The following is a 21645-nucleotide window of genomic DNA, read 5'->3' as shown; positions in this document are numbered from 1 at the left end:
CTGCCGTTGCCAGAGGCACCCGACGACGTGGGCCACTGCACGGAGTGTACGATGAATGATCGGTTCTACCACGAGGCAAGCTTGCCCAGTTAAGGTATTCGGTCCGAGCAAATTGTTTAAATCTTCATTCTCATTTCTGATTATAGTGTCTGGGCCATGGGTTTACGAAATCAATGCTATTCGTCTTCGTTGGCCAATGTGATTTGGGCGCAAATAATCAAGAAGTTGAGCTTCACGGATGCCTAAGCGGACTACCTAATCTGTGTCACAGCAGCCTCAGTTGTTCTTGCAGTGGTCCAGAATGTCATCGAATCACCACACAACTTGGTCAAAACAAACAGAAACATGATGGAGAGTTCAGGTCGAATCGTTCTCAGCTAAAATAGAGCAAAACTGGGATGGAAGCGAAGTCTCATCGAGTTGTCAGCGAAGGTGGTCACACCCTGGGGGTGAACTTAGCGTCTGCAGGACATCCGCAGGTACCTACCTCCACTGCGCTTTAGGTGACATCACAAGACCTCCCCCTTCAACCTTCAACCCTTCATTTCGCAGCTTGCAACATGCGCGATACAGCGAAATGATTTGCCAAAAGTGCCGCACGCCGCTCAAACTGGACAGTTCCCTTGAGGAATTGAATCCTGCGGCGTACGATCTTCTCGTCGGTCAGCACAAGCTTTCCTCATCCGAACGGCGCGCGCAAGGTAGCTAACCGAACCAGCCTCTTCCTCACAACAGTCACCCAAGAAGACGCCTTCATCACGACCATATCACCCACAAGATGGCCAAAGAAAGGTGCTGTATGACAAGGTCTCGCAGAATGCAGCCTCTGCGACATTCAAGCGTCATGGCAGCGGGCCATCGAATTCGGCGCAACGAGATTCGACCATGTCCTTCATCTACCTTACCGAATCACAAGTCGCCCAGCCAGTGCTCTCCCGACCCGAACCACTGCCACCGAATACGAAATTAAACAGGGGAAATAAGGGCGGACAGAAGTCTCTTGAGGAACAGCGTGGAGGTAGTAAGGCGCACGAGATAGAACGCATCAACAAGCTGTTCGAAATTCTCTCCGCGCGATCCGATATCGACCATCCCATCTGCGTCGAGTGTACCGATATGCTCGTAGAAGGCCTTCAGAAAAAGCTTGAGGCCGCAGCGAGGGAGCGCGATGCCTACGTCGGCTTCTTGAAACAGGTGCAGAGCGACCAGCCGAACGAGGAGGATGTCAAAGCACAAGAGGAGGCTCTGAAGAAGGCAAGGCAGGCGGAAACAGGAGCTATGGCTGAGTTGCTACGCCTAGAGCAAGAAAAGGCATCTGTGGACGCGGAGATTATTGCTTTAGAGAAGGAATCACAGCAGCTTGACCACGAGGAAGAGCAGTTCTGGCGCGAGCGTAACGCCTTTGCCACCAAGCTTGCCGACTTCCAGAATGAGCGCGACAGCACAAATTCCAGGTTCGACAACGATGCTCAGCTGTTGGAGAAGCTGCAACGCTCAAACGTGTACAACGACACGTTCTGCATCAGCCACGATGGCACGTTTGCTACCATTAACGGGCTACGTCTTGGTCGATTGTCGAACAAACCGGTTGATTGGCCTGAAATCAATGCGGCATGGGGTCACGCCCTTCTTTTGCTGGTCACAGTTGCCGACAAGCTAGGCTACAAGTTCGATGGGTTTGAGCCGCAGCCCATGGGAAGTACTTCAAAAATCATTCGGTTCGAACTCCCTTCGCCAACGGCCAGTCGTTTAGGATCGCATCGGAACGCGCCACCGCCAGCTCCAAAGAAGCATGTCCTGGAGCTTTTCTCTAACGGAGATTTGCCACTGGGACTGACCTTCATGCATCGAAAATTCGATAACGCGATGGTTGCATTCCTTGAGCTCGTTCGGCAGCTTGGCGCTTTCGTGCATCGACAGACGGCAGCCGACGGCCACCCACTTAGCCTTCCCTATAAGATTGAGGGCGACAAGATCATGGATGTGAGCATCAAGCTCGGCATTGCTCAAGACGATGGGTGGACCAAGGCGTGTAAGCTCACTTTGACGTGCTGCAAATTCCTGCTTGCACACGCTAGTAACGTCAATACGAGCGCGAGGGCTGCGAATAATCAATAGTTACGGCACAATTTCGACGCATATCAATCAGGACTTGGAACATGGAGTTTAGGGGCTTTTTTGGCAGGTATAGATCAAGCGTATCATTTAGAGTTCACGGTGTATTGCTATGAAGCACATGTCACAAGAAACAGTGCATTCCCTCTTTATTGCTTCCTATCGGAGAAATACTGTCGGATACTTGGAGATGATTTCGTCATCACTGCAAGGAGACCCTTTCACCGTCGTCGAAATAGCCAACGTGCAAACTTGAGTTTGGCCTAAGGTAGCCTAGCACGTAGCACTGACAATTTATAAACTACCTTATAATAGCCTCACTGTGTGACCAGACCTGCAGCTTTGGGAAGACGAGTTGAAGTACGTGATGAAATTGCGAATGCCCCCACGTCGGAAGCTGACTGCATGCAGCTGGCCAAGTCAAGTCAGCCTTGGTAAGGTTGACGCTTGTTGGCGGCAGTCCGCGGCCATTCAGGCAGCAAGGCGCCCTCACGAAACATAAGCCGCTCGGCTGCCTTATTGTCTTACACCACGGAACACACCCATGCAAGCCTAATGCATTGTTCTTTTCCAAGAAAACCAATCAGCCATTTCGCGGCCATGTTACTTGCCTAGATGCGGGGTGAACCCTCGCCTTATCTGCTGCACCATGACCTGGCAGAGAAGACCGTGTTCCATTGGCTGCTCAGCCTGCCTGCTGCCGCCTGCCGATGAACCCGAGAGCCGCAACGAGACATGGGCGTTAAAAAGGATCGTTTCATCCACATAAGGTAGACTGCACTCCTGGTTTCTCTGGCGTCATCCAGCCTGTCTTTATTTTCTCTTATCCTACTTCTTGCCGTGTAACATCACGACCCTTGCCCAACGTACATTGCCTATCATGGGTGGTCAAGCAGACAACGTAAGATTGCCGATGGACCTCGCTTCCTAGTGGTTTTGCGCAGACTAGCTAACAAACTTTAGACGATCGATGATGATGCCGGCTCGACCGTGAGTTTCGAGGAAGTTGACTACAGGCGCCCGGCCAAAGAAAGCCACGCTTTGGTGGCTAGAGGAAGCTTGGATAGAGAGACACCGTCAGACATTCTATACGTTCTACAATACTTGGGAATCGGTGGCAAAGTCATCGACAGTAAGTCAACATCACCTAAACCTCTGTTCCGCTACAATCTGTTGACATGACTAGGTCGTGAGAGCAGCAATCCATTCAAGGAGATCCCCGACTATGGGAAGAAGGACGGCGAGACCACTCAGCGGACTGTCAATTCCGTGCTTGAGATCGTGACAAAGGTCAATACCAGTGCCAAGATCAGACGCGTGCGTCGTCGTCGATCTCCGCATATCACCTATCCCGACGATGATTACACGTCAGCGTCTTCAGACAGCGAGAATGATGAGCGCACGAAGGCCGGAAAGATTGAACGCACGCAGATGATCATCCACTCGCCGCACCTTATTAACGCATTGAGGGCTGTTGTAGCATACTACCCCAACGTCAATCTTCTGGGAGACACCGTGACCATCGATGCTCCTTACCGCGTCATCGTGCACCACCTCGATGCCCTGAGGCAGTACAGATTCCACCAGCCTGCCAGCCACTCCACCGAGTACGCTCGTCTGACGGCGAACCACATTGATGTTCTTCTGAGTTTCATCGATCAGGCTGTCGGGGAGTCTATCCGGGCTGAACAAGAACGACATCGTCGCAATGTCCCAGTTGCGACGTTCCAGAATTATTGGATGGCTCTGAAGCCAGGTGAGGTCATCTACGTCAACCACGACGACCTCTGGGAGCCCCACGTCATCAGCAGCACTTACCAGGATGTCACTTTGAGTGGTCGCAATCGCCACTTGCAGGTAGTTGCCTGGGTCCTCGAAATGGGCCACAACCGAATGAATCGAAAGATGTCCCAGTTCACCATCCCTTCGTGGACCGGCGAGCAGATCATCCCTTCTCTGAAGATCATTCCAGCTCGCTTCTTCCAGGATGACCCGCAAGCAATGCTCGAGAAGCAGTTGAGGCTCGGAAAGCTGTACTGGGAGCTTCTTCAACGCCCAACCTATATGGAGTATGATGGAATGCTTGTGCAGGCTCAGCCTGGATCTCACTCGGGCCCAATCTTCAGCCGTGGCCCATCGGGCTATGTGAGTCTTCCTGCCTAGTCCCCTTGACAAGCGACAGCAACTAAATCTGCAACAGATGACTGGTCGAGTGATTTGCGATGCTGAGGGCTTCGGTCGTTTCAACTTCCGTGCACCAGAGAACCGGAACGGCCCCCCGGGCCCGCCACGTCAAGTGGTGCCCCCAGGCATGATGCCCGGACAGCATCATGGGCCGCCGCCTGCTCAAGACCACCTCCCGCATTTCCTTCCACGCTGCGGCTGCCCGGAATGTACCAAGGAGACCGATCGCACCGACTTGTCACCGTTCGCGGGCTTTGACGACGTCAACCCGCTGACATCGCCAGCCCCTACTTCCGATATCTTCTACATTGCCTGCACCAACATCATTCCGGCCTTCCTTCTCGGCGATCGCCGTTGGGGCCACTTGAACCTCGACCACGTGAAGCCCGTCATCACGGACCGTGAGGCATTCAAGTATCTCGTCCTAGACGACGAGATCAAAATGACAGTCAAGGCCCTCATCGGCAAGTTCGCGGCAGCAGAATCCGGAAAGGTCTCACCGTGGGCCAACGACTTTATCAAGAACAAGGGCGAGGGCCGCATCTTCCTCCTCCATGGCGCCCCGGGCGTCGGCAAGACCTGCACCGCCGAGTGTGTCGCAGAGTTGACCAACAGACCTCTCATCTCCCTCACCTCGGGCGACCTCAGCGTCAACTCGCACAGCGTGGAACACAACCTGTCCTACTTCCTCGAGCTGGGCCAGCGCTTCGGCGCTCTCGTCCTCCTCGACGAGGCGGATGTTTACCTCGAGCGCCGCCGCGCAAAGGACATCGCCCGTAACGGCCTCGTCTCAGTGTTCCTCCGCGCGCTCGAGTACTACCGCGGCGTGCTCTTCCTGACCACAAACCGCGTCCAGGCGTTCGACGCGGCCTTCACCTCGCGCATCCACGTCGCGCTGCATTACAAGAACCTGACGGACGTTGACCGCGAGCGCATCTGGGCCAACAACTTTGAGCGCCTCGACAGAGACTCGCACGGCCGCGTGCGTGTTGCCATCGCTACGCGCGAGTACGCCTACGACTCACGCGATGTGCGCGCTCTGCGCTGGAACGGCCGTGAGATCCGCAACGCGCTGCAGACCGCGCTTGCGCTTGCCGAGAGCGATGCTGCGGAGGAGGGAACTGACCGTATCTGCGTTACGGACAAGCACCTGCGGGCTGTGGTCAAGATGAGCCGCGGCTTCAGGGACTACCTTCGTAGTGGAAGTGTTTATGATGGAGAGAGCGAGGTCGGTGAGAGTGAGGGGGAGGAAGGGGATATTTATTCTGACTGAGCTTCCGTGTTTGGGTGTTTCTTGACGAAACTGAGCAGTTTTGAACTCGTTCTGGTGGCCTTTTGACTTGTAGGTTGGTTATTCACGAGGACTACGATAAGACTGACATGATGAACGCTGGATATTGGATAGTTAGAACAACTTTGATGACTGTACCGAGGAATTGTCAGAGACCTTCAGGTGATTCGACTATAAACTATCTCATCCCTCCTTACTCACCTCCCAAATAAATACCCCCCAGTACTCGTCTTCTTGCACAAGTCTCAAACCATGAACCAGAAGCACTCACACATCTCAATTCAACACAGGCCTCCACCCCTTCCTCCTCACAAACCCCTCAACACCCTCATCCCTCAAAACCTCACCCCCCCTCCGTCCCGTCACAACGCTCCTCTCAACGTCGGGACCTCTAACGTAGAACGGAAACCTTAGCCTCCCGCTCTCATCAACCTCCTCTTTCTTTCTACCGCCACATTCTTTGATCCCTTGACCGTTAACATCACCACCATCATTACCGTGCCTCAGAACCCAAACCCTCTTCCCCCCAATACTCCTCCTCTCAAAACCGCACGCCTCCCGATCGAGCGAAAGGTACCACCGCCGCTGATACACGCTCCCGACGCTATTCTCGGCGCCCCGATACGCGTTCGTCCTCCTCACAAACTCGTCTTCCACCTCCCGAATCTCCCTCTCCACAGCGGACAGCTTCTCGTCCTCCCCCTCGCCATCACCATCACCGCCGTCGTGGCCACCATCAAGCGGATCAGGAACAACATCCCCGTCCCCGTCGTCGCCAGACGCCCCCTCAGAACTAGTCTCGACAACTTCCTTCTTCATCTGCTTTCCACCACCACCCCGCCTCCTCTTCCTCATAGGCCTCCCCATCGTCCTCGCACTCTTCCTCCTCCCCTTCGCGTCCTCCCCCTTGGTCAATCTCAGATTCAACACGTATCTTTCAGGAAGCCGACTCCCATGCAACCTCACCCGAATCTTCCTCTCCCCAAACGCCCTCGCCAACTTTTCCTGCTCCGTCATCCCCCCCTCCCCCTCATCATCGTCATCGCTACCATCATCCCCGCCAGAATCAGGATCAACCTCCGGCCCTCTCCCCTTCCCCCCTTTCCCGCCTTTTCCCCTCTCCAAAACCTCGTACCACCCACAATCCCAAATCACCAAACTCCCCGTGCCCCCACTCCCGACCTCAACAACATGATTCCAAAGACAATGCACCCTCGTCTCCGTCGCATTCCGATTCAACCTCTTGGAGTTGGCGTCCCCGGGTAACCCGTACATCACCGCCCAGCTTACGCTGCTCGTCGCGTTCACCTGCAGCCGGAGGTCATAGTGCACGCCCGCGATCGGGTGGTCGTGCTGGTGCACCACAAAGTGCGCGCCCCGCCCCGAGCCGACGTGCGAGAGGAAGAGGGAGCGCAGGTCGTCGTCGGCGGAGAGGTGCGGCGTATGGGCAGGGTAAGGATGGAGGGTATGTTGTGCCAGGTGGGCGAAGAAGTGCGCTGCCGGGTCAGGTTGCGTTGCGGCGCCGGACTCTAACGCTGCTGAGAGGCTTGTAGTAGTCTCGGGCTTGATCTTGGGCTCAATTTCGGGATCGTGCTCAGGCTCGCGGGGTGGTGAATCCGGCATCACAACCACACCTCGACTCAGCCCGTCGTCGACTGTAGTATCCCGTACCTCCAACTCCTCATCTTCTCCACTCTTCTCTCCTTCTTTGCCATAATCAGTCTTTAACCCCGGCACATCAAGCGACCATTCTAAATTGCGCTTCTTGATAAACGGGTTCTCAATGAAACTCGCACTCGGTGGCCGTTTTGATGCCATGGCCCCTGCCTGCCTGCCTGCCTGGTGGAGCGGGCTACTGAGCAGGTCGGAACGGACCAGCTCTGGAAAAACGGGATCGCAATCTTTAAGAGTGCATAAATGGATGCTGAAATACTATTGAAGATATTTCCCCGAATAAAGACGGCAAATCAACATCATCGAGAGGCTTGTAAGATGGCTTACATGGTACTGGTAAAAGCGACAAAAACCACCAAAAGTTGGCATGTCGTTGCACGGACCCCACTTGCTTCCGTCAGCACCCGGCATGCCGATCATGAAGGGCCCGGCCTCCGGTTTACTGCCGCCATCTGATGATTAAAAAAAATCACAAAACCTGCCAGACCAAAACGAACCACATGAATGGGGCACTTCATTCAGATGACTATAGAGATATCGCTACATAGCCCTTGTTATACCCTTACAACGCCTTGCCATGCAAACAAATTCGTTCGCGAGTGCGACCTTCGCGCGAGTTTCCGTTACCTCTAGTCCGACCTTTCAAGGCTTCCACCGCCCATCAGAGCTCGCACTATTTGCTTCATTCCCATGTGTTCCAACTAAGCAACGCTTTTCCCCATGTTTGATTGTACAAGACAAGATTCGAACACTCATACATAAGCCAGTATCCTCTACGGCCTCTGCTCCACCAGGGTAGGCGCGATTCGTCTCTTCTTGGGCTCGCTGCCCTCTTCCTTCTCTCCCTCACTTGCCTCACGTTTGGTTCCGCTTGCTGCTGTACCGGCAGTCGATGCAGCCGGTGTCGGGTTTGTGGCAGCATTGGTCCTCGGCGTCTCTGGCGGCGTGGTGATGGGGACGCCTGTGACCTTGGTGGAGTTCGCGACAGCAATGCCAGGCACGCTGCCTACAATCAATGAGGGATTCGTTACCACATTCGATGACTGAGTCGCCACGGACGAAGTAGAGTTTGATCGAGCGGGGGACTGAGGTCGCTGGCTGACAAACCCAGCGGGTGGTGGCGATGGAGCGGTAAAAGAGCTCGCCGAGTTTCGATGATGGTGACCTGAGCCATTTGGAAATGGAGACGGAGGGGCGAATGCTGAGCTTGGAGCAGGGACCGGAGTAGTTTGACTCGACGATGTCGCTCCGGTGGTTCCAGCGGTTGGATTCTTGGCAGTAGGCAGTTCCCCTTGATAGATCTGGCCTAGCTCACCAGGTGAGAAAGACAAGGTCGAACAGAATCCATCAGAGGATGAAACCAAAAGAGTGAGGCCGTCGCTTGACCTTTGCATATTGTTAGCTTTGTCTCAATTCAGGGTGGAACAAAGAATACTTACCAAGCAAGATCAGTGAATGTGGCACAGTGAAGATTGCTGACTATGCAGATAGGTGTCTGCTGCTGAGAATCGTAAAGAAGGACGGCGTCTTGAGTCGCAACAGCGTATATCATCCTGTAAGGTAGGGCAAAGGCCGCCTTGGGGCCAGGGGTAGAGGCGCTAATTTCGGCCTTGTTTGGTGTAGAACCAGACTCGGGGGCCGAGGTTGGCGGCGGAGGCGGATCCATGACCGAAGTAGATGTCACCGGCTTCGAGACCGGTTCAGGCAGTGCCGGAATAGGATCTTCAGAGGATGAAGTATCGATGGTGATATGCTTGGTGACGGGAGGCGATGTCCGCAATGAGTAAAAGACGGGTGAGCACTTCACCACAACAGAAGGCTTCTTGTGACCGGGCAAGTGTGCAATCGGCGCCTTGTTGATGCCACCTCTCGTGTAAATGTAGACTGTGTTGGTGACCTCAAATGTCGGCTTCGCATTTCCTTCTGAGCTGTGTTGAGTCTGGTACTGGCCAGCTGGAGTGAGCAGAAGACTGCCGTCTGGGGTGAAGGTCAAGCGTCGGAAAAAGGATGAGAGCGTCTCGTTGGCATAGAGTGTCGAGTTCTTCATACCAAGGCCACCGGAAGGGTGAGGCTTTGGCGATGGCTCCATGGGCATTACAGCTGGGAGCGGCATTGACGGAGCCGGAGAAGGCGACCGTCTAGACGAGAATGACGATCTCCTGCTATGGCTAATCACACTGGGCGGGTTCATCGGCAATGCGATTGAGGTGGGAGTTCCGGGGGCGGAGGGGACCGGGGATCCAATGGCCTGTTCAACAGTAAGGTGGGTCCTCATGCCAAAGTCAGGAGGTGCAGGGCTGCTGGAGGATATGCGGCGTGGCGGCAAGTCACTCTTGTTATGGCTTGCAATCTTGGAGGGCTTGTCGTCGTGGTTGCCGCTCAGTGTATGCTGTCCATCCTTTGTTTTCAAGGAATAGATGTGAACGGATCGGTCGGAGGACTGGGTTGCAATGTACTCGTTCAAAGGATCCCATGCGACACCTTGGACGTAATGGCTGTGCTCGGCAATCTGGCGCACAAGAGTACCTGTTCTTGTTAGATACGAGTGTGGAATACGCTATCACCAGCGGAGAAACATACCAGAGCTGGCATTGTAGATTCGAGCAATGTTGTCCATGCTTCCGATGATGAAGTAGGAGCTATCAGGAGACCAGGCAAGGTCGTAAATCTCGGATCCGCTAGATCGACACATGTGCTTGGTTCTCCATGTCTCCTTATCCTCGAGGCCCTCGTTGCCAAAGGCAGGGCCGCTATGTTCGGACATGACCCATATGATGACATTGCCGTCGTCGCCAGCGGAAGCGAGGATCTCACCTGAGCAAGGAGGGGGAAAAATCAGCCAAATGCAAAATGAGGCGTCTGGAATTGGCTTCTTACCTTTGGGGGCCCATCGAACAACATTGACTGCTTGTGTATGCTTGCTCAAGGTGGACAAGTAGTCGACCTTTCGATCTTCTCCATCGCTGTCTACCTTCCAGAGCTGATGTTTGTGTCAGCATCGCAGCGCAGGGTCACGCGTGGGACTGGGTGGCATGCTCGCCAGTTCAGGCGTCTGACGTACTCTCACGTTATTATCTCCTCCAGCCGTAGCTAGTCGACCCTTGCCGTTGGGCTCGAAATGGGCCGAGTAGACTGGGGCATTCTGGTCATGCCAATTGATGATAAGCGGCGTGCTCTTCATCGTGACTGAGTGTGTATACGGCCGTCTCGAGACATGTGCAGGATCGTGGGTGGTCGTGGGCAGGTTTGGTTTGGGTGATGATGGCGCTCGTACGATGGGGGAATTTGGCGGATGGAATACGGGCCGTGCTGGATGATGTCGAGGAGAGCTTATCGGGGGAGTAAGAAAATCCGATGGTCGATTCGAGTCGGGAAGCTTCGTTCGTGCTCGCGGTGGGATGAGGTTGGATGAGGGGCGGGTAGGCTGAGGAGGTCGAGCTTCTCCTTAGCTCGGCAACAACAGCTCGGGAGATTGGCCGACGGGCAACAGCTCCTTTGCAGCAGCGTCGATTCGCAGCTGCTTAGCGGGAAACCTCAATGGGCGGATTTGATTTGGGGCGGAGGGGTTGGATTGGCAAGACGTTTAGCACCGCGTGGAACGACACACACGAGGACCTGTTTTTGGAACAGTATGGATAGAGAGGGAGGATAAAGAAGAAAAGAGGGAAAATGGGAAATCAATTAAACTTGGCAGGGAATTGTCACGAGGGCGCAAGAATGGATGAAATGTCGTTCCCGAGCAGGGCAAGGTGGAGTTTGGTGTGGTTTGGTTCGGCGTACAGGAGCTCAGACGGCTCCAACGCACGCGCTGTTGCAGGGACAGGAAGGAGCTGGACTTCCCGGGCACCCATTGATTGCCCGCCTGTACGAATACCAGGCTGGTGTTTTCCGCCGCAAAACCACCCCAAAGTTTGACGGTACCTTGGTGGCGTGGTAGGCTCTCCAGCCGCTACAACAACCAGACATGCAGAGCCTGTCGCGACTGCAGCGCCCAGCATCGGCATCATTTTAGCGTATCTACCTACCTTCGGTGGGCTCTGCACCTCGAAAAAATCGGGGAGAGCAGCCATGAGCAGGGAAACGGCAGGGAAGCTGCTCGCCATAAGGCGCACGGGTCGTGCGTTTGACCAATCAGACAGCTCCATCAGAGAAAGCCTTTGAGGGAGCAACCCACTGTTTGGCTCATCCAGCCTCATCTGATTGGCTACAAACGTTTCTCAAGATGCTTTCGATTGGGCCCAGTCTTTGGAGTTTGAACAGAGCGTGAATCTTTTCTTCTTCTTTTTCTGCTTCGGTAGATAATTTTCAGTGCAAAGGATGCATTCCGAGCAAACATTAGTCCCAAATTAGGCACATTCAAATCAGGCTGCCATGCCACCTCAGCCTTTCAACTTTCGTTACCACCGAGGAATAGCCGTATCTCATCACCAGACTCATCACTCAGGGCGCAACCTCAGCTTATCGCATACCTTTCTACTCGTTGTGATTGGCTAGAACTGCATGCGCTGCAAGGTGTTGGGGAGGGGAGGATCGCCGTACTCGTGGGCAGTTTTGAGGCAATCGGCGCAACACCTCGAAACGAAGGGACTTTTTGCACTGATTCCGACGAACCCATACCCGTAGGATTCTCTGATTCAAATTTATCGGGGGGCCCATTGACCTTTTTGCCTGATAATTGCACCAGTTCCTTCTTGTTTTAATTCTTCTGCTGACAATGCTCTCATTCTTTCAACTGTCTAACCATATATACCTAGGTAGTTGCCGATGAGTTGAATCTTGATCCGCAAATGTGTCTTGGCAGAGGCATACCTCGCTCAACAATTGGTTTTCTTCCAAAGAGTGTGTGAATTTCATCGAACAATGGAAGGGCATTGCAATGTTATCCTTAAGTAGGTACCTATTTGACCATCCTTGGCTCCCTATCATCAGCGTCAGATTTCTGCGCACCAGTACCTTACACACAGGGCTGAGGCTCCCCGCCAATGAATGCACGTCTAATACAGATTGCTCATTGGGAATTTCCACTTTGTTCTCCATCTTCGAACCCATGGAACTCTCAAGCGCCTCGCTTGGCTCCCTTCCCTTCCGCTTTGTTAGCGTCGCGAAGGACCTCCAATCATCACTATTGGTACGCTTTGGGGCTGTACCTGACATTTGTTTTTTAAGGGATGCATTTGACTGATGCCTCCAACTCATCGTGAACTCTTTCCTCTCTATTAGATAACCTCGAATTTGAGAAAGACTTCGTCATTGGCGCTTTGCAGCCCCGACGGCCTGGTCCACAACGCAGGCTACCATACCCGAGCTTCAGCCCTGTTTCATTGGCGCCGGTTGCAACGGAAAGAGGAAAACCCTTACAGTGTCGCAGCCAGAAGGGTAGTCTGGCGGATTAGCAATGGCTTGCAAATGTCGGTCGGTTTCAACCGTCAGGCATGAGGAGAGAGCATCCAATGCCATCAGCACAGTCATACCTAACGTCGGGGGAGCGTTCGTCCGTTTGAGTCAAATCATGACGGACAACGTCTGCCTCACAATGTAACCACTTTAGTACCGGACAGTGACACCACCTCCAAACGCAGATTCTATTGTCAACAACCCGCCGCCGCCTGACATCGCCAAGAAAACCTGCAACCGCGTTGGCGGTGAGCAATAGGTAACGCAAGCACCGCAGGCTCCAAAGTCGCTGGGCTCATCCAATCGCAGACTTTTACTTAATGAACAGGATGGGAGCCTCCAAATCGAAGCAGCTGTTACACGGCGCCCGCATTCGCCCGCATGCATACCGTAAGGTAGAATTTGGGCAATTCCCTCAGGGATAAGCCGCGCCCTCGGTCAGTTTTGTCTACAGGTGAGGAGGTTGCAGGCTAGCTACGTCGCCATAGTTCTTCGCCGATGAGACTCACTCGCCGCGACGATGTGCGAGTCGTAACACACACGCACCACCAGAAAAAAAAAATTGGCCCGGTCTTATGTCACACCAAAACATTTCCGTTTCGAAACGTCAAATCGACCCAGTGTTTGATGTTGCACATCTCATGTCTCTCTCACTGTTTACGCAGTACGGCCCGCTCCAGCCCACATGCCGAATGAGTAGCAGGCGCATCATCATGAGTCGATTCGGATTGACACCTCCTTGAATGTTCATATCTGATTGAGAATTAGAAGATGGAATGACGACGGCGAGTTAGATCCGCGGCGGCGGCCGAGGTGTCGTCGGCTGCGCGATCCAACACAGGCAAAAGCCCCGGTGCGGGGAGGGGGAGATGGTCTGGCAGCCTTGGCAAGGCAGCAAAGTCCCCGAGCAGCCGCGTCTTCTTCCAACGACATTCCATCACATCGGGCGAAAGCAAGGTGAGGGATCGGACTGCCAGAAGCCTGGGCCTGGAATTGATCGAGATGGGAAGGTCCTGATTGATACCTGCTGATAAAGAAGAGCTCATGGGATCGAAAAAGGGACGAGAGATTGGCACGTGGCGTCGTATCCTGCGGCACAGTACTTTGTTTCTCATCTCTTTGGAAGGAAGCCAGTCAGCACCTTGCGGTGTCATATGGAAAGCTCGCGGCTAGAGAACAAGGACTAGGAAGAAATGTGATAAGAATGAGGTGCATGTAGTATACACAGTAACGTAAGGTAGGTAACTTAGTAGGGCGGTAATGGATGCCGAGCGCAGGTAAACGAGATGGTGTGTCAGCGGCTGCCTGGACTTTGAGACCTCCATGACTTTTGAGGCAGGTTCGAGGGTTAGGTGAGTACGTTCGTCAACATAGGTAGGTAGGAGGGAAAAACGAAACCCTCGAACAACAACAACCCATGCTTGCCGATTATGCGTCATTGTTCCTATCTCCTTGCCAATGTAGGCAACGAACACAGATGGTCTCTATCCGTCCATAGACACACGGAAAAACTTCCTCAGTTCCTGCAGCCGTCAGGTAGCCGCTCAAACCGAAATGGACCTTTCCTGCACGCAACTACAGACCAGGCCCAATCTCTCAGGACTCGGAAGTGACGACAGATCTCTCTTCGTCGAGTTGCAAGTTGCAAACACGCTAGTGGAACGGGCCCGTGACAGAACAGAAGCACAGGGCAGGAGCAGTCAGCATTTAGCGGACGGCAGGAATGGAAGCGGGAAGCGGGAGAAACGGTTCCCATCACACGACTGCCCGATGATGGACTCCAAAGTCGAGACTGTGAGGTGGAGAATCCCAATTGGCAATTGGCGACTGGCAAAAACCATCTGGGCCCGGCGTGGCTGGCGGAAGACCCACATCCCATGATTTGCTAGTCTGACCGCCCTTCCCAAAAATCCCCTCCCCAGTTCAATGGAAACCTCCCATGATCCATGACCGAAATCCTGCGGCGCAGTCCCGCCCATGCAAATTAGAGCCTCCCAGACTCCCACCACCTGGCACCCGCGCGCCCCCTCTCTACAAACTCTCCTTCCTAATCCAGCACTATGACTGGACTCTGTGAGTCTTTTGAGATTACGGATACCAAGTCTCGGATTCAGCTTTGAGTCTCGACGAGGGGATCCGGCTGGCCGGCAGGCAAGGTAGCAGGCGGGGTTGCAGGCGCAGCTTCTTTGCTTCGAGAATCGAGATCAATGATGGATGACGAATCAGACGAGTTTGGCATCCTTCCCGACCGGCTGGGGCAGGGCAGAAACACCGCGTCGTAGGTACGACCGAGTACAGTATGCGCTTTTCATCCTCTGCGCCCGGGCAATTGGGAGGGGAAAACAGACAACGGTCAACGAATTCGACGCTCTCTCTTTCTCGATTGATGACAGAATACGGGGTTCGTGCCAGAATAGTAACCCAGCGAGGCTACGTCTGCGCTTTGGCTCGCCGTTCGCCGAGGAAGAGAGCTGCTGCAACTTGTTTTTCATTCTGCAGGCATGCGCATCCGGCCATGTTAGTGCAGGATGACTGCATTGGGGCTAATGCACTAACAAGGAACGTCAACCGCGAGAGGCTCGCCCCCTTCTGTTTAGATTGGTACGAGTATCCGCCCTTTCTTCCCTTCTGTTTCTCTACTTGTATTGTTGCGACTTGCATGCGTGAAATAGGTACTTTGTTCAATCAGTCAGTCTCTCATTCACCAGCCAGCCACCCACAAGGAAGAGCAAGCACAAAAGCATGAGGTGCTACACTAGGCCACCCACCCCGGGCCGCCGTATCAGCACCTAGGGTCCACGAGAGGAACTTCTGCCAGGTTGAAACTCCACATCCGCGCCGCCACCCCTCCATCTGGCATCGCTTGGATTTTTTTTTCCTTTCCTCAATTGAACTGATCTGCCAGACTACCACATTGCACATTGTCACCATCTGGCTTGTCCCTTGTCTCCCTTCTTCCCGCCGATGAGTCAAACGGCGAAACGGCGTCGTCGGCCAACCACCGCGCCCGGAGCCGACAGGGTGGGGGAAAAGGCCCTCGAGTCTTGACATGGTGACATGGTTCATGGATTGGAAGGCAGTTACGGTGGCAGGCCGCGGGTACCATAAATCGATTTTCGTATACCTATTCGAAAGGGCGTGTTTGACAATTGAGAGAGGAGCTAAAGTGTCCCGTCGGCTACATTTGCCACCGAGCAATACACTAAGTTGTCGCTCTCTCTGATGCCTTGAGAAATGTCATCGTTGTCATTGTCGTCGTTGACGTTGGTTGCCTAGGGCCCGGATAGGCGACAGCGCCATGCCCGCGTCTGACGCATGTCGGATAATCTGCAAAGACGCGGCAGAGTGATGCAGGTCGAGGTACTGCGCAGTAGGGTTGAGGCAGGTCAGGGATGGGGACGTCACGATGCGGATGGCGAGATCAGAGTTGGGTTCCCGAGTGCATCGCAAAGTGGGGGGTTCAAGAAGGGGGTGCTGGTGAACTGTCAAGACCGTGAAGCATCATTTGAGTGGTGAATTGGGGATGTGAAGATGGGGTTGGCATTGGCAAGATGGGATCCCAGTGCTCGGTGCACCCACCAGCTTGATCCCAGTCAGCAAAAAAAAAAAAAAAAAAAAAAAAAAAAAAAAGGCGGCATTGCAGGGGATGGGGGATGCGCGCGCACGCCGCCGCCAACTGGCCGGGGTGTGTCATGGTGTGTGGTGTCCACCTGAACTGAGTCTTGTCTTTCCGGATTCCTAGATCGAAAAAAGAATGCAAGCTGCGAAATGCAAAATGCGGCACGCTATCTTGGTCCAGTGGCCAATGGCATCAGCCGCTTGCAACCGGGCAGGCAGCATCGGGGGGGGGGGGGGGCGTGCGAGGTTGTCTGGGGTGAAGCCGTAAGCTTCATGAGAAAATGCCTACCAGGTAATTATCCGTAAGGTGAGAGGTACGGTAAGGTAGGTAGGTAGAATGAATTGGATGGGTAAGCAAGACGCGGAACCAGAAGCGGCTCCTCTTTCCTCTCCTCGACCTTGCCAATTGATCGAATAATACCTTGCCTACCGGGGCAGTAGTTACATACCTTACTACTCAACAATTGTAGATTTCTCTCCCCCCTTCATCATTTTTCTTCTTAAATCCTGAGGCTTCCGCTTTTCTGGCGTCCGTTCAATCTTGGCTTCCCCCGTTCCGCCGTTCTTCCCCCCCTTCCCTTTGGCCCCCCATTTCCCCCGCCGTTCTCCGTCCCCCGTGTGTCTCCAATTTCCAAGCTGCCGCATCGCACCGCACCGCACCGAAAACCCGTGCATGGTCGAAGAGGCGCGCAGAGACCAGCGACGTCAGCGAAACGAAGCTTTGAGACTGCATCACCCCCACCGGCTCCGTATCGGCGCCCACTAAGCCGAACCACGCAATCTTCTTCGTTTCCTCAGTGTTTCCTTTGCGCAATCGCCATCATTCTTTCGACGAGGGAAAAGCCCATCCTTCCCCTGGCTTTTCCCACCCAGGCAAGTTGCTGAAACCTGTGACCAGCGCAAACAATCTGCGTTTCTTCGAGCCCCGGCCCGCCATCCGAATTGGAGAAGCCGAAAGCAGAATTGCCCCGACGTCAGCACTTTTTTAGCGGTGTCGAGTACCTTACTCGAGGTACCAGATTTGGGCTTCAAAGGAACTGGAGAGTCCTTGCCGATTTGGAACTGCAGTCTCCAAAAGGCAGCAGCTTACCAACCAACTCGGGCCTCATTGTGGATCTCCCGACCGGCTCTTCGCGCCGTTTTTTTTTTCTTAAAGCCGCCACACCAACGAAGGTGCATCGCATCGTAAGCTTCCGCTTGCGACCCGGTTCATTTTCCCAAACGTCAACTGCGGTCAATTCTCAACCTCGGAATTCGACCTGTGAAGATAAGTCATTCAGACTTCTCGCCCATATTTTGGTGCCATCATGCAAGATGAATCACTCTTGTTCATAGAGGTCGGAGCTGCTTTGGGCGTCATTGCTCTTACTTCAGTTCCGGCCCTCACAGGACTCGTCCAACAACTTCGATCCCGCAAACCCAAGGATCACTTCTACGAAGACAAGGACGGAAAAGCCACGGCCGAGTCATCTGCCGCCTTTTCCAACCGCTGGCCCAAGACATTCATCTTCTTATTCGCCTTCCTGGGTCTGGCCGTCTCGTTGGCAAACTCCATCCTGGCGACGCTCTCACTTCACACCGGTAAATACGACAATTTGTTCATTGCAGAATGGATTTCAACTGGTATTTCGGTAGGCAAACTCCCTCCTCGCGAAGCCTCCTTTGGTTGAATGCTGACATGAACCAGATTCTGTTGGCCTTCCAAGCCGTGGCCATCGTTGCCTCAAATGACTCCGTACAAGCCTACAGCCTCGGCTTGTGGCTCTGGCTTTCCGGTTTGATCTTCGCTGGCGTCCAGATCTTGCAGGACACCAAAGTGTTTGATGAGCTTCTGTCCAACAACCCCGTTTCCTTCGGCCTCAAACTTGCGAGCCTGGTCCTCACTGTGGGTCTCATTGTGACGAGCGTCACTCTGCCCAGGAGACCGGATGTCTACTTTGAGAACAGGATGGTCGACCGCCTTAGGACGGTCCCTGCCTACAGCCGCTTCACCTGGGGCTGGTGCAGCGGAATCATCGACCTGGCCACCAAGAAGAAGGATCTTGATGCGTCTGACCTGCCTAAGCCGGACCACTGGACCCGTTCCGAAGACTCGGCTGCATCATGGAAGTCGTACAACTTCCAGCCCGATTCCAGCCTGTGGTGGTCCATCATTTGGGCGTACCGGGTGCCTCTGTTCGTCCAATGGTCCATTGCTATTTCCAAGGCCTTCTTGAGTCTTGCCCCGTCATGGATCACGCTACAAATCCTTGAGACCCTTCAACGTAGAAAGCCTGGTGAAGATCTCCCTGCCGATATCTGGATCTTGGTCTTTTGGCTTGGTCTGGCTATTCTGGCCGATGCTTGGGTTGAGGCGACCATGTTCTGGCTGTCTTGGGCCGAGCTCTGCATTCCCCTCAGAGGCGCTCTCTCTGCCCTCATCTTTGAGAAGTCGATGCGCAGGAAGAACGTCAAGGCGGCCTCCAAGCAGGAAGCCGAAGAGAAGGAGGATGATGCCAAGCCAAAGGATGACAAGAAGAAGAAATCTGATGAAGAAGAGGCCGAAGACGACAACGTGCTCAAGTCGAAGCAAGCCATCATCAATCTGATTGGCGTCGACGCCAAGCGCATTTCCGATTTCGCCGCCTTCCAGTTCCTCTTCCCGTCCAGCGCTGCCAAGCTCCTCGTTGCCATCTGGTTCCTCGTTTATTTGCTTGGCTGGGGACCCCTCGGTGCCGGGTTGCTCGCGTGGGCCATCCTTCTTCCCATCAACTTCTCGTACGCCAAGGTGTACTCTAAGGCTCAGGATAAGCTCATGAAGATTCGTGATCAAAAGCTGGCCGTCGTCAACGAGGCCCTCGTAGGCATGCGCCAAATCAAGTTTTCCGCACTCGAGCCTCAGTGGGAGAAGCGCATCCTGGCCATGCGAGAGAAGGAACTCGGTGCCCTCTGGCAGGTTTTCAAGGGTGACACCGTGCTCTTTGGCATGTGGATCACCAGCCCCATTGCCCTGGCCGCTGTTTCCCTGGCTGTGTATGCATGGCTCAACGGTACCTTGATCCCATCTGTTGCCTTTGTCAGTATCGGCGTCTTCAAGAACCTCGAGGTCACTCTCGCTGTCCTTCCCGAGCTTATCACTGATGTCATCGATGCCAACATCTCTGTCAAGAGAATGCAGGACTACCTGAACGGACCTGAGAAGACCAAGACTGTGACCGAGGGACCTGATGTTGCCTTCGAGAACGCCACTATCGCGTGGCCCGTCGACGACGAGACTAAGGACGAGGACAGGTTCATCCTCCGTAACGTTGACGTCACTTTTCCCGCTGGCGAGTTGTCCGTCATCTCTGGCAAGACTGGTACCGGTAAGAGTCTGATGCTGGCTGCCGTCCTTGGCGAGTCGGATCTCCTATCCGGTACAATCTACGCGCCGAAGCCGCCCTCAATCAAAGAGAGAAACGATGACAAGGCCAATCGTGGCAACTGGATTATCCCGAGCGGCATTTCCTTCGTCGGCCAGATTCCGTGGATCGAGAATGCCACACTCAAGAGCAACATTCTTTTCGGACTTCCCTTCGACGAGGAGAGGTACAACCAAACGATCGAGGCATGCGCCTTGAAGAAGGATTTGGAGATGCTTGCAGATGGTGACAGAACCGAGTTGGGAGCCAACGGTATCAACCTCAGTGGTGGTCAGAAGTGGCGCCTCACCCTCGCCAGAGCCATCTACTCTCGTGCCGGCATTCTTGTCCTCGACGACATTTTCTCCGCTGTTGATGCCCATGTCGGTCGCCACATCTACGAAAAGTGTCTCACTGGCGACCTCTGCCAGGGCCGAACCCGAATCCTCGTCACTCACCACGTCGCTCTCTGCGAGCCCCGGACTAAGTTCATCGTCGAGCTGGGTGACGGCACTGTCCAGCACTCCGGTTTCCTGTCCGAGCTGACTGAGGATGGAACGCTACAGATGATCAAGAGCCACGAGCAGACTTCCCAGGAGATTGCGGATGAAGAGGCCACTGCGGTCAATTCTGAAGAGGCTTCTGATGTCGAGATCCCCGAGGTTGCTGAGCTCAACGGAGATGGCGGTATCTTGAAGAAGGTTCCCTCAAAGGCTGCACGTGCGTTTGTCGAGGATGAGGCCCGCGAAAAGGGCTCTATCAAGAAGCATGTCTACGCTGCGTACTTGAGCCAGAGTGGTGGCTTGCCCTGGTGGGGATTCGGCTTCCTTCTTTTCGTCATCTACCAATTTGTCGTCATTGGTGAGTTCCATTTGCATGACGTTTTACATACATGGTGCTAACAACTGAACAGGACGGTCATGGTGGCTTCGAATTTGGACTGGCACATCGGAGCAGTCCATCAAGACCTTCGGTCAGCAACCGCAACACCAATATGCCTACGCCTTCACCCTTCAGCACAGCGAGCTTCACGTGCCATCAAACAACACCGTCAGCATCAACATGGACAAGGACACTATGTTCTACCTGGGTATCTACGTCGGTATTTCTGCCTTCTCCGCCATTCTCGGTACAGGCCGTTTCTTCTACTTCTTCGTGATGAGCTACAAGGCTAGTCGTCGCATGTTTGAGGGTATCACCAGAACCGTGCTCCGCACCCCGCTCCGATGGCTCGATACCGTTCCCACCGGCCGCGTGCTGAACCGTTTCACCGCCGATTTTAACGTCATTGACAACAGGCTCGGCATGGATCTTTCTGGCGTCTTTGGCGCCTTCCTCAGCGTCATTGGAATTTGCGTCACCGCCTTCTACGTCTCGCCACTCATCATCCCCCTGGCCTTTGTCCTGCTCCTCATTGCCGTCTGGATCGCCATGCGCTACCTCGCGGGCGCCAGACCGGCCAAGAGACTGGAGAGCACGACAAAGTCCCCCATCTTTGACCTCTTTGGCTCCACGCTCGTCGGCATGATGACCATCCGCGGTTCCGACAAGGCCCAGACGTACATCGACTCCATGTACTCCCGCCTCGACGATTACGGCATGGCCTCCTGGCACCTGTGGCTCTTCAACCGCTGGATGGGCTGGCGCATGTCACTCATCGGTGCCATGTTCTCCACCGCCGTCGGCTTCGTCGTCCTTGGCAGCCCCTCGATGGGCGCCGCCCTCGCCGGTTTCACGCTCTCCTTTGCTCTCGAGTTTTCTCAGGCCATTGTCTGGTCCATCCGCCACTACGCCAACATTGAACTCGACATGAATGCCGCGGAGCGCGTCGTCGAGTATTCGGACCTGAAGACTGAGGACCAGGGTGGCGTCGAGCCCCCCGCGACATGGCCCACCGAGGGCAAGCTCGAGGTCAAGGACCTTGTCGTAAGCTACGCCGAGGACCTCTCCCCCGTCCTCAAGGGCCTCACCTTTAGCGTCAAGAAGAAC

At 54.3% G+C, this 21645-nt stretch overlaps 5 protein-coding genes across 5 annotated transcripts; 3 read left to right on the top strand and 2 right to left on the bottom strand.

The window, feature by feature from the left end:
• Positions 1 to 101: 101 nt before the first annotated feature.
• Positions 102 to 2512, top strand: BDZ83DRAFT_635512 (autophagy protein Apg6). Its single transcript, XM_060509184.1, has 2 exons — positions 102 to 662; positions 719 to 2512. The coding sequence occupies exons 1-2, from the start codon at positions 578 to 580 to the stop codon at positions 2116 to 2118; spliced, it is 1485 nt and encodes a 494-aa protein (XP_060360318.1). The 5' UTR covers positions 102 to 577; the 3' UTR covers positions 2119 to 2512.
• A 45-nt stretch (positions 2513 to 2557) lies between these two features.
• On the top strand, positions 2558 to 5785 carry BDZ83DRAFT_795975 (ATPase). Its single transcript, XM_060515855.1, has 4 exons — positions 2558 to 3016; positions 3079 to 3247; positions 3302 to 4260; positions 4316 to 5785. Exons 1-4 carry the CDS (start codon positions 2996 to 2998, stop codon positions 5570 to 5572), a joined length of 2406 nt encoding a protein of 801 aa, XP_060360317.1. The 5' UTR covers positions 2558 to 2995; the 3' UTR covers positions 5573 to 5785.
• Positions 5786 to 6691, bottom strand: BDZ83DRAFT_635508 (uncharacterized protein). Its single transcript, XM_060509183.1, has one exon. It carries the CDS (start codon positions 6605 to 6607, stop codon positions 5867 to 5869), a length of 741 nt encoding a protein of 246 aa, XP_060360316.1. The 5' UTR covers positions 6608 to 6691; the 3' UTR covers positions 5786 to 5866.
• A 1049-nt stretch (positions 6692 to 7740) lies between these two features.
• On the bottom strand, positions 7741 to 10445 carry BDZ83DRAFT_795973 (WD domain-containing protein; the record flags this gene model as incomplete). The annotated part of the gene is made up of 5 exons (XM_060515854.1): positions 7741 to 8650; positions 8704 to 9790; positions 9845 to 10078; positions 10142 to 10244; positions 10326 to 10445. The coding sequence occupies 5 exons, from the start codon at positions 10443 to 10445 to the stop codon at positions 8038 to 8040; spliced, it is 2157 nt and encodes a 718-aa protein (XP_060360315.1). The 3' UTR covers positions 7741 to 8037.
• Positions 10446 to 17889: 7444 nt separating this feature from the next.
• Positions 17890 to 21645, top strand: BDZ83DRAFT_635500 (ABC transporter type 1, transmembrane domain-containing protein; the record flags this gene model as incomplete). Its single annotated transcript, XM_060509182.1, has 2 exons — positions 17890 to 20517; positions 20570 to 21645. Coding segments are annotated over exons 1-2 (3639 nt in total), but the record flags the coding sequence as incomplete, so codon positions are not given.

This window comes from Colletotrichum acutatum (assembly GCF_030867785.1).
Source record: "Colletotrichum acutatum strain CBS 112980 chromosome Unknown BDZ83scaffold_121, whole genome shotgun sequence".
In the NCBI taxonomy this organism is placed as follows: domain Eukaryota; kingdom Fungi; phylum Ascomycota; class Sordariomycetes; order Glomerellales; family Glomerellaceae; genus Colletotrichum; species Colletotrichum acutatum.
This window is presented reverse-complemented; position numbering and strand designations above follow the sequence as displayed.